This window comes from Zonotrichia leucophrys, chromosome 2 (genome assembly GCF_028769735.1).
Source record: "Zonotrichia leucophrys gambelii isolate GWCS_2022_RI chromosome 2, RI_Zleu_2.0, whole genome shotgun sequence".
Classification (NCBI taxonomy): Eukaryota; Metazoa; Chordata; class Aves; order Passeriformes; family Passerellidae; genus Zonotrichia; species Zonotrichia leucophrys.
Window position 1 is genome coordinate 48009754 of NC_088171.1, and position 12608 is coordinate 48022361.

The 12608-nt window shown below is 38.2% G+C and overlaps 1 protein-coding gene across 2 annotated transcripts in view; it reads left to right on the top strand.

Annotated features, from left to right (window-relative positions):
• SEPTIN7 (septin 7) overlaps positions 1–12608 on the top strand; it is a 60096-nt gene that overhangs the window by 30380 nt on the left and 17108 nt on the right. For both annotated transcript variants that reach the window (XM_064704886.1, XM_064704887.1), the window contains exons 2-4: positions 2866–2972; positions 8930–9030; positions 9633–9767. In XM_064704886.1, the coding sequence (XP_064560956.1) occupies positions 2866–2972; positions 8930–9030; positions 9633–9767 (343 nt within the window). The remainder of the gene's footprint in view (positions 1–2865; positions 2973–8929; positions 9031–9632; positions 9768–12608) is intronic.

Sequence of the window (12608 nt, forward strand, 5' to 3'; positions counted from 1 at the left end):
TTTGGCTGTGGAGTTCAGGGTGTTTTGTGTGTGTGTGTTTGGGGAATTTGGGGAGGTTGTTTTGGTTGGGGTTTGATTTTTTCTTTTTTACTGTATTTCTAATGAAAATTAGAATATTTTAGTGTGTCCAGAAAGGCTGATAGAATGTTCACTTACAGTTGATCTCACTAATTCTGTTTTCACTGCAGTTATCAGAGAAACTTGTTTTATTACAGTGGAAGCAGTACGACTTCCTATAATACAATATTAAATGTTCCATTTAGAGTTTTTACCTACAGTTTCAGTGTAATTGTTTTATTTAATGTTACAGCCTCTTACTGCTGTTGTAGATGTTGACCCTTTACATGGTCTAAGGCACAACTGCATCCAGGAATGGTGCATTGATGCAGACTCTTACATGTGATACTTCAATTACTGCTAGCAGTTAAGCAGTTTAAACTGTTATAATCTGCACTGGCTGATTAAAGTTAGCATGACGGGTAAGGATATTCAGGATGCTGGGCACCTTTGGGAACAAGATTGAGCATAAATATCTTTAGCATACTTTCTTTTCACTCAAAATTGTCTTCACATCCTTGCAGCTGCGAGGGCAGTGAAGGGTGAGGAGGGTAACAAACCTCAGCTCTCTCAGGGTGTAATGCTTCAGCAGTTCAGAGACTGCTTGGTATGGAGTGCCACAGCTGCCCAAGCCGTCTAGGGCAAGCTGCTGCTTTTCCATTACACTCTTTTGAAACTGAAAATCTTATTTCCATATGTTGAATTTCAATGACAACTTGACAGGCACTCGTTTTCAGGAGAAGTCGTAGTTGTCAGTGTTTTTCACCTGAAATTCTTCAGTATATTAAGATTGGCAGTAACCCTAATAGAAGGGAGAAAGAAGGAGCAGCCCTTTTTGTATACTCAAGTAGATTCTGATGCTAAAATCTTTCTTCAGTACTGTAGTAGGATGCCTTTTACAAGATTATGGTCAAGTTAAAAAGCAAAGGTTACTGAAAGGATATGAATTGTACATTTCAAAACCAGAGCCACCCTCTTGGGGGCTTCAGTAGGGTGGATAAAAACCTTCAGTTGAACTGGAATGATGTCTATCTCTTGAGCAGGGTTGCAAGATGGAGGTTAAGCTTTAACCAGGATGTATCTATGAGAATGGAAAGTTGAGCATTTCAGAAGCTTCTTTCTGTTGCAGAATTGGTGGGGAGGCCCCTCGGCTGCAGCTGTCCCTGCCCTTTAAGGCTTGCAGATGCAGAGTAGCAAACGGGTATCTTTTATAACCAGGCTTGGAGGCATAGTTCGTAGGTGTCTCCTGCATCTGACCACGGAAAAAGGCAAAATGTGCAGGGCAGTGATGAAATATTGTCAGCAAGCACGTCCCTGCTGGCTTGCCTAAACCTGGCCTGGTGGGGTTAGTGTTCATTGCTCTTTTGACGCCCATACCTGGAGTTCCTATCTCCCTTTCCATCAGCCTGGCCGTGGGCAGCCGCTGCTCTGTGGCAGCACGGCTCAGCTCGTCTGTCCGAGAGGGTGCGGTTTGAGGAGCAGGCGCTGCTGAGAGCGCGGACAGCCGGCAGGAGCTCTGCTTGCAGCGGCTCATCAGCTGCTAATCCCTTTACAGCGCAGCTAATGAGATCGTGCTGCTCGGCGCTGTAATCGAGATGGCTGCTGTGTGTGAGGCAGCTCCTGCAGGAAACCCAGATACCCATTACAGGGGAGACAGCTCCTGACTGCTCCCTGCTACAGAACTCTCTTGCATTAACCCAGGACACTTATCTCAAGACACGGTTGGAGGTTTTCTCAGTTCAGTCTCTAAATCAGCACAATGTTTGTTGGGACTGGAGTGATTAGTGCTTTAGTTAAGTATTACTTTTCAATTATGGGCCCAGTTCAGCTAGTTTTCCCCCTCCCCTTTACTGTAGTGAAAGTACATGGTTTGCCCTCAAATTTGTTGGCTTGAAAGCAAATTTCTCTGTGTCCCCGTTTCTGTTTAGGTGAATGAACTGACAGACTGCATATGAAATTTAAACAGAAAAAAAAAATTTTTTTATACCTTTGTCCTTAGCTCTAATGCCATTGTGAATTGTTGTGTTGAAATAGTTTCTTAACAAAAAAAAGAAAAAAAACACTAAGCAAAAGACTTTTCTTTTAGAATAAGTAGTTGATCTGAAATTCCTGCCCTTGTCTCTGTAGAGCTGTAAATGGAGGATAACCTATGCTGTGATGTCTTTAGCTGTATTTGCTTGGATTGTCATGGCAGTTCATTGTTTAGCAAGGCTGATTTACTGTTGGTCATGAAGAAATTATCCAAAAATGCCTAATAAAATCCAGCCCCCTTCTGTACCCCAATAACAACAAAATTCCCAGGCAAACCATGTAGCTTGAAACCTCATTCTATCTCTTGTGGCTTTAATAGTTATAGCCAGCTAACCTCAGTCTTTCTCCCTCCACCCCTACTCCCACCCTGACCCTGATAATAAAGACTCTCAAATAAATAATATTTGAAATAAAGGAGACAACTTAATCTGCTTTGGCATTATGATGAGTTATACCAGGAAGATAGCTTGTGTATAAAATTCAATGTAATATAATCTCTGAATCTTGTAATGGGAGAAACGGACAAAAGTGCTCAATGCACTTAATTCTTAATATGATCAGAAAAATTAATGTCTATAGAGCTCAACAGTCGCAATTGGATTTGAAAGGTTTCCCTTGAAACTGGAAAATATTATAGATTCTCAAGGTCTTAGAGTGTAGTGCATGTTTTCAGGTGCTATGTTTAAAGAGCGTTTGAAATGTGGATCTAAATGTTTATATTTGACATTTTTGACATTATACTCCTGGTTTTACTGAAACTGTTCTGTTTTCTTCTAGGTGAATCTGGACTGGGAAAATCAACATTAATCAACTCATTATTCTTAACAGAATTGTATTCCCCAGAGTATCCAGGTCCTTCACACAGAATTAAAAAGACTGTACAGGTATGTCTGGGGGGAAAATGGTACAGCCTGAATATTTTAACTTTCAATTTAGTAATGTAAAGTGATATAAGTTGTCACACTAGCACCTGAGTTTCAAGATACATTTAGTCATTATATGAACCACTAAGAAATATTCAGTGTGTCTTTCAGTGTCTCTGAACAGCAAAACTTTCAGGTTCTCAAACCTGTAGCCTGTAGAAATGTGGGAGCCCTGAAGTGTTTTGTGTTTTGCCTGTAGATTAAAATGCACATATATGTGCAAAACTCTTTGAAAATGTATTTTTTATTATCAATTAAAATAGTGAGGAAATCTGTAGAAACACATAGTAAAACCTGTCTGTTAAAGACAGGCTTTTAGAGACCAAATAGTAAATGATTTGACAGAAGGGCAGGGACCTGGGTATAAAAGTATCTGTGAGTCTTGTGCAGACTGTATCTTTAGTGGTATATAGTGGTTCCTTGTTTGTTTACCTGTTACAAGTTGTTACTCTAAAATGTCAGGGACTAGGGCGAATCTACCTGACTTTAAGCACTAGACCTAGGCAAAGATGATGTTGCTGCAAGTGCATGATCCACATAAAATATTAAGCCAAAGACTGGAAAACTGAAGCTGATCCTTTTTTTTTTTTTTTTGTGTGTGTGTAATAACTTGCTACTTGCTACTTTCCTTTAAGAAAAGGAGCATGTTTTCTGTCTTATAAAAAGATTACTAAAAATGACAGCTACCTAATGCTAAGAAATAATAGTGCTATGGGTAGTTTAGGAATCATTGTGTTTGTGAGGTACTTTCTGCCTCCACAGCTGAGCAGCTGAGTAAGGATGCATGAGCTCTGTTTACCTCTCTTGATGTGCACTTGCTTAAGACTTTGGTGAAGATAGCTTGTGATAATCTAACTTTGTACAGGTGAGGGCCGTAGGTGCTCACCATTGCTGCTGTTGTCCAACAGAGTTCCTCCAGCTGCAAAATTCAGCTGTGGCTGAAGGGACTGAGCAATTGTAGAGTTGTCATAAAGTGATTAAGCCCTTTGTTGTGTTAGGAAGGTATGCAAGGTGCTAAACAGAAGCTGTAAAATAGAGTGCTTTTTTACTCATTGGAATCAAGTAATTAGGCTCCAGTGTCATGAACCACTGTCCTTATTGCTTTGTGGGACTTCAGGGTTTTTTTTGTTTGGGGTTTTGGGCAAGACATTTTTAAATCCAGTATCAGAACACAGAATCATTACCACAGTAGAAGGAAAAAGTTAGTTATTATGTCCATATCGAGAAGTTTAAATTGCATTGCTTATCAGTTAGCTCAACATTAAAGCTTGAATACCATTACAAAATGAATTCATTGCAGAATATAATTTTTGTCTTATTTGAGAAAAGCTTTTGAACATCCAGGGTTTGATTAACAATATATTAATAGTGTCTTAGCTTTGTTCATATCTGTTATGCTGCTTTATCAGTTTAATGTAAAACCATAGTGGCTGACAGAATGGACTTCAAAGCTTGTTATCAGGAGCATCAGACCGTTATTTGAATAAGGTCTTGAAACAGCTTACTTGTTTCAAAGAGATGTTAAGTGGGATGGAAGAGGTATGCAGGGAGTTAAACTCTCATATAATGTACTTATTACTGAGCCAATCAGAGACTGCTGGAAAACTGAGTAGATTGGTGACTTTTTTATTGGAAGAGAGATGTAGCATGATTTCATTACTGATGATTACATCTTAGTTTAGCAGAAGCTAAACCAATTCAGGTTATGTTCATTGAATTTTAGTTTAAATAACTGTGGGATGTATTCCCTGTCATTGGAAGATTTTTGGTTTTTTCAGTTGGGAAAAATCTTTGGAAGAATTTGTACTTAGGTAACAAAAAAGCCCAAACCAAGACATCTTCCAGAGAACTCACTCCCCCCCTAGTTAAAGGTGCATCACTGTAAGAAAAAATATGAAAATCTGTGTGGAATTTCTGGAATTTGAGTTAAGTACTTTCATCTGTTAGGGGGCAGGATTAGATGGTCTGTTGTTCATTCTGACCATCGAGGTGTATTGATTTACTGGTTTAAGTAAAAGAAACATACTTTCGAGAAAGCCTCGCTTAATGATTTTTTTTTTGTATGTAAAGCTGGAGAGGGGAAGAAAAGGGTTTGAACAGAGCTCAGGCTGAAAAGTCATTGCGTTTTCTTCTTACTTCCACTATGTGGGCTAAAGCTTGAGGGCAAGAGCTTGCCAAAGCTATATTCAATAGTGAACTGGAGTCTGACATGACTTAGAAAATAATATGGTGGGAATGAAGTAGATTTAAAGACCGTCTTGCCCTCCAGAAACTAATATTTTGACTTCATCTAATAAGTATTTTTTTTTTTTTTAATATACTTACCAGTGCAGCTTTGCTTTCAGTTTCTTGGGATGAATGAAAAGTCAGTGTAGCATTTTAAGAAAGAAAGTGAAACTATCTTATTTCATTGTCAGTGTAAGTGAGGATAAAATTGTTTCCCCCTACAAGCTTGAAAATAGTGTGTGGTAGCAGTGTCTATGATGTGGAGGTGTTTCTGTCAAATATTAAAGAATAAGCAGTGGGAGTTGCTGTTTGGATCCACTGGATTTGTACTCTGCCAGTGAAAACCTTTTTAAGTTGAGGACTGATAAAAGGGTTTTGTAGGGTAGGGATGAGAGAAACCACCTCACTTGAGCATCCTCAGATCTTGGTTGTAATAATCACCTGTTCTTATATGGTGGGAACAACTTACTTATCAGGAATTGTGTATGAGGCTCTCACATAGATAAACACAAACTGTGGTTTGGGCTTTTGCAGTTTGGAGTTGTTGGCAGCTCTTTTGCATTAATCTCATAGAAAATGCAGAAAAACGGTTAAGAGTAAGTGATTTGGTGTCAGATGAATTCAAAGGAAACACACTGAGAAATGAGAGGGTATTAAATGTGTTTTCTCTGATCATTATCTGACTGCCTTAACTGCAGGATGGCAAAGGCATGTTTCATCCAATAAAAAGCAATCAAGCTGTAACAAGCACCAAGTGATGAACGCTGTGTAGTAGCTGCCAAGGAGACCCGTGTGACCCAGTTGACTGGAGTGCATGGGAAAATGGCTCTTTGGAGGAGACTTTTCTTTAAAAGTCTTAAATTCCAAGACTTGAACTAATGTTTTCCATGAATCCCTTGGGAATACTTGTAAATCATATGATGGGATGCAGTTGGATGCTTAACTGTGAATGACACTAGTTTACAGTGATTTTCTGGATCTTTTCCAGATGTTGCTGCTTTCTTTGACTTTGACCATGTATGGACACATCCATTTAGGTTAGAAAAATGCAACTTTGCAGAGGCTTTGTGGCAGGGTCTTTGTCTACTGTTTCCTACCAGTAGAATCTACTGCTTACAATATATCCTGAATGTGGTCTGATTTTCCACAGCACAAGCACAGGACTTTTAATTCATCAGCTAATGTCTCTTGTTCTGTAGGTTTGTGAAAATCCTGCTCTGATAGCGAGATACCTACAGAAATTTATGAAAAGTAAGAAAAAAATTTAAACCCTCACAACCCAGTAATGTATTAGCACTGTCTGCAGAGATTCAGTTGCTGCACACCGTTTGTCAGAAGGTGACTTGACAAATTCAACCACACTTAGATTTTACAAGCATGCAGAATCAGGGAAAATGCTTGGCGTGACCCTTCTGAGATCTCCTGACCTTTCTTTTCCTTTGTTATAAACATATGTTCAAGATAATGTTTTATTAATTGCTTCTTTTGTAAAGGCATTCCACTGTGAGCCCATAATAATTTAATGGTTCTTGCTGGGAATTTTTGTGCTGGAGAATAAAGCTGATACCTTGTACTCTTGGCAAGAGTGCATCTCTTAACATTATCATCTCTAGTATTTTGCAAGTGTTGTGGATTTTGTATACTTGCAGAGAGGTTGGTAATAGGAGGGCTGTGTGGTTACTATATGCAAGATAGCCAAAAGAATGCAAGGAATCAGAAGTTAATCTCTTGTGTGCTAAAGCTTGTGAGTAGTAAACTCTTGGCTGAGTTGACTATGGCAGGGGATTACTGTCTTGAGTTCTGGTATCAATTGTGGGCAATAAAATTTCTTGATAGAACTCTAGAGTATGGGGGAAATACACTCACCATAATTAAAATGTACATTTCTAAAGCAGTGCATGTATTCCTAGGCTCTCATGGCTTTCAGCTGCATGCTCTTGGAAGGATGAGAGTTGTATAGTTTGTCAAAGAGTAACTTGGTGGTGACATAGGCTGGTATGTGTAGTTTTGTTTGGTTGGTTTTAATTCCTGTTTGTTTGTTTTACACCTTCCTAACCTTGTTGTAAGGCCTGTTCATGTTGGAGCTTGAATTGGGTGGTCTTGGAAGTCCAGCCCAACCTGGATACTTCTCTGACCAGTATCCTGGTAGCCATTAACTGTTTGAGAACTAGCAGCGAAAGGGACTGATCCCATTTGGGTAGGATCCTTACTGATGAGTAGATAAAAATAGCATCCTGCATACTCAGAGATTAAATAGGAAGCTTTCTTTGTAGGTAGTTACTGTTTTCTGTGATTCTGGATATTCTCTTCTGAATTGGAATCAGTGTTACACTTGTGCAAGAGGGATTTAGTTTGACTTTCTGCAGTGGTAGTTTATCTTGTGGGCTTATACTGCATCACATAAGCAGTGATTGCAGAGCATTTGCAATAATGTTCAGGTGTGGCTGTGGGAGTCTGCTTCACTTGCATAACAATCAGAGATGTGCAAGAGCTTAAGAAGCATTAATATGATATTTCTCAAATCTTGAACTGGTCAAGAGACATCCAGATAGGGTTTATTAGAAATCGAACTTTGTTTTCTCTCCCCAGTTAGGGTTTGTGAGGTTAAAGGAATGTTAAGCAATGAGCAACAAGATGGCATTACCTTGAGTCTTCCAGCTCTCATGTGTTTCTGGATAAATGGCTTACATGGCTGATTTCTTGAATCATATCTAGAAAATGGTCCAACTTGTGATTTAACAGGAATTGTTTTAATATCAGGGAAAAAAAAAGGATGATTAAGTGTTTGAGCAATTGGAAAGAGGCCAACATGGGTTTGTCATTTCATACTGCTGTGCATCTCATTGATAGTACAGTGGTGTACAGCACTTTCTCAGACAGATGGACTGACATTGGCAATATCAATGATTACTGAAATATTAGTAGGGAGAAGAGGGTAGCAGTCCATGTGCTGCTTAGCCTAGTTCTTCTCTGTCGTGACATGCCTAATCTGTTGGGTGAGATGTTCAGTGCAAGCTCCTGAGCTGTGCTGTGGGTGGGTGGTCACAACTGGAGGCAGGAACTCCCACACCCCGATCTTGCATCATTCCTTGTGCTGATGCAGTTGCCTTCTGAGGAGGGTTTCCATCAGTGGCTTGAGCTAACAGAACCCAATCCATTACAGTCATGAGGTCTAGCTCAGCAGATTGCAGCCAGATTGTATTACTTTCCAGTATAATTCTGTAGGTAATAGGAAACCATCACTTTGAGATTCCATTCTGAACCATTATGATAGCTGAAAAATAAATGTATTCTTAAAAATACATTAACACGACTAGAAATGTCTAAGATGCTTATGGGGAGGATTAGTTTTGAAAAGTATAATTTTCTTGGAAAACTTTATCAAGTTTAATGCCTGGTTAAGGTTTTTCCTGTTTATCAGGAATCAGGAATTTAAGTATTAAGATATCCCATATACTTAGAGAATTCTTTTATCACTGATTTTATTTAAATAATGATCTTTTTCTTTAAAAAAATATTCATTGTTGTAAAATTATTGGGATTTTATAAGCAGAACACAGACACAGCGTACCTCTGAAGCAGAAAAGTTAGCAATTCTTTGCCAGGCTTCTTATTCATTGAATGCCTTTCCCAGTGTTTAAGATAGTTGACTAAACTGCTAGAAGTTTAATCTTACTGTATTCATTTTACAGGTTGAGCAGTCAAAAGTTTTAATCAAAGAAGGTGGTGTTCAGTTACTACTTACAATAGTTGACACACCAGGATTTGGAGATGCTGTGGATAATAGTAATTGGTAAGACATTCTTTGTATGTTCTCCCATGATAATTCTGCATTGCGTTTTGTGTGTGTGTGAGAATACCTTGTGACATATTTTAAAATGCAGGTTTCAATATTCAGTTAAAATACTAACACTTTTAAACTTTTCATTTAGCTGAAAACTTCTAACTACTGTAATTCCAAGTGCCTTTATAGCTTGACTGAAGTGCAGTCAGCCTTTCCCCTTAAACTGAATGGTGCATTTGTCTCTTTATCCACACATGCAGTGTGCAGAACCACCTTCTGTGCTGTCACAAGATGTGATCAGTGAAGCATATCCCTTTAGCTACAGTTCTTAAGTATTCTCTTTTTGTGCTTTTACAGTGGAGGTGACTGTGTTTGAAAGGTTTTTCTCAGTGGACTCACACATTGTATCTTCAGAACTATGTAACTCAATTTTAGGTTGAAGAGTTGATCAGTTGCAGTGTTGAAGTACCTTAATTAAAAAAAAGCAAATGAAAAGCAAAAAAACCCACCCCAAGCTGTGGGGAAATTGTGAACGTCTATTTCTTAGCAAAAAGAGGTTTCTTTATGTAAATAATGTAACTTACAGGTTTTTATTCATGTAATCTCTGCAGCTGGCAGCCAGTTATTGACTACATTGACAGTAAATTTGAGGACTACCTGAATGCAGAATCTCGAGTGAACAGACGCCAGATGCCAGATAATAGAGTGCAGTGTTGTTTATACTTCATTGCTCCTTCAGGACATGGGTTTGTATTAGTGTATTTTATGTTTTCATTCTCTTATCTCAGATAAAAATTTGTCAATCTGAGTTCTAAATCGAATTTTCTCAATGGCGTGCAGATCATGCTTAATTTCAAAGATGAGTTTACTTTGGCTTGTCAAACATTAGCAAGCCAAACACCAGACAGTACAATTACACATTAATTGCATAACAAGAGAGATAGAATTCTAGCAATGAAAAATGCAGAGACGTTCACAGATGCCAGGTCTGTTTGTGATCTGTATGTCCTTAGATCACATTAGGAGAAAGTGGTTCACGTGTCAAGCAAAAGGATTTTTCCTTTCCATTCTTCCTCCCTCCCCTTAGTGTAAATTGAAGATGGAAAGTTTCATGCCTCCTTGTAAGCACACCAATAATTCACTTGGTGTGTAGTATTTTGTCTAGTGGCACTTCCAGTATAGGCATTGCAGATTATTTTTCAGTTGTTATGTGATCTTCCACCCCTGCATAGTTTTTACTAGATCAGGCTTCTATCTAGTGGTAGACAGGGAGAACTGCATTTCCAGGGTGTATTAGGTACAGATTAACTATCTGAAACTGGTTGTTTATCTTTTTATCATGGTATCATTATTAAATTTGTCAGACTCTTGAGTTACACCTTCAAAACCAGAAGGAGGCGAAGAGAAGTTTAAGCCTATTCTAATGTGTTGGTCAAAAGTAGTAAAACTTGTTGAAGGGAGTGATGAAGGAATTTAAAGAGTATTCCTCAGGCAGTAAAAACTGCCAGCTATTATACTTAGCTTCTGTAGCTAGCACTGGAATTGGTCTAATAATTTTGAACTGTACAGATACTTCCAAATATGGAAAGAAATGCCAGAGGGTGGAGGTTTTTTTATGTAGACTTGTCTTTATTAACTATTTTGTTATTGTTCAACAGGCATGTTTGTGATGCCAGTTTTGCTCAACATGCATGTCAGTTTTAAATGCAAACACTTCAATTCTTGACATGCTGTTTCAGTAGTGTGCAAAATCCAAAATGTAATTTAAATAACAGGAAGATGATCCCTTGTGTTAGTCAATTATTTCTGAGCTAATTTTCCAAAAGCATGTCTTGCCTGCACACCCCCATGTCTGTTAGACCTTCCTAAATCAGTGGGAGGTACAAGTTGTTCTTAAGGAAAAAGAAAAGCAATGTTTCCAATGGATTAAAATTTGGTCACTAAATTTGTGAGGCTAAAAGCTGTAAAATTATATTCCTTGTACAGATATTTAATGTTATTTTTAGGGGAGAAAAAGGTGTACAATTATGCTGGGTTTTCATGCTGTTTTTCAATTCCTGGAATAAATGCTTAAAATTGTCATCTCAGTAAGGAAGTTAATGAAGAAAATTGGTGCTGCTTTTAGCATTCGTTTCCTCTTTTAAGATGCTGCCCTCTCTGAAAGGACAGAGCTCACTTCCTACCTGGTTTTTGTGGTGATGCAGTCTTTACTCCTGTTCCCTCTGCAGACAGCAGCACATCTAACCCACCAAGTAGTGTCCTCTTTACTCTTAATGCATGATTATATTTATGTTGAATTTAAGCATTTGTGGGTGAGCTTGCTTCTGCTTGTCATTTTAATACATCTGTAAAAGCCTGCTTTAGAAATTTAGAGATTATAAAAAAATAACAGTTAAAGTCCTATTTAATACATCCCACCATTTTAGCTAGTATTCCCATAAACACCTGAAATGATTGAATTGGTTTCTGTGGAAGCAGGGGGAGAGAGTGGAGGGGCAGGAGGAGCCTTCCAGGTAAGTGAATGGGTGATGATGGAGGAATTCGCAATCTTTCTGCAATTTTGGAATCTTTATATAAAGCTTTCCTGCTTCAGTCTCCTCTGTGAACACTCAAGTCCTTAATTGAGCAGACCTCTTGAACAACTCTGCTTTGGCAGCTGCTCTTCAACCCAGTGTTGCTGCCCTAGGTAGCTTTTTGAAGCAAGTTGGAGGAAAGCATATTAAGGTGAATGGATAACCAAAAGAGTGCTTATAATATAGATGTGTTTTAATGTTAGCTATTTAATGGGCACATGTTGAGAACTGGTGAAATCAGTGACAGGTAGAAAATGTAAAAATGAAGTTAAATATGTATTCTTGAACATTTTCTTCATTCTTTTTTTATGTATGGTTTTCAGAAATTTCAGTACCAAATTAATCTGGTTTTAATGTTCCTAATACTAATTTTTTTAGGATGAAAAATAATCTTGTTAAATCCTCTGAGTGAATCCTTTAAGCCTGACTAAACTTGCTGTCATTAATGCATCAAAACCTCTGTAGTTTTACTTCAGGAAACAGGAAATACTGACCACTTTGATCCACATAGATGGTGAATATACAACCACACAGCCAGCCTATACCCATATGATGGTTTAGTTTTTATCACTGTCATCCACTTTCATAACTGTCTTTTTGTTTTACATATCAGTTTAGAGGTGAGATATTTCTAATTCATTTGTACGTAGGCTACAGGGGTTACCATCTTCAGCAATCTTAAGGTCTTAAAATAAAAAGTCTCCTAGCCCACTCTCAAGAGGAAGCATACAGAGACTTTCAGAACCTGCAACTCTGTGTGAACAGAGCATAATTCACAACTGTGAGCTCTTATCAGTCAGACTTGAAGTGGGATTATCTTCCAGCTAATAACACAAACTTTACTACCTTCATAGAGTTCTTACCTCTTGCTTAAATGACTGTACTTTCAGCTAGCAGAAGACTCATGACAGCTAGTAATACTAATTTAACACTTATTCCTCTTGTATTATACAATTTAGGGGATTTGCTGTAATAATTGCAGGTAACCTTTTCATTTTCAGTCATCTGTCACTC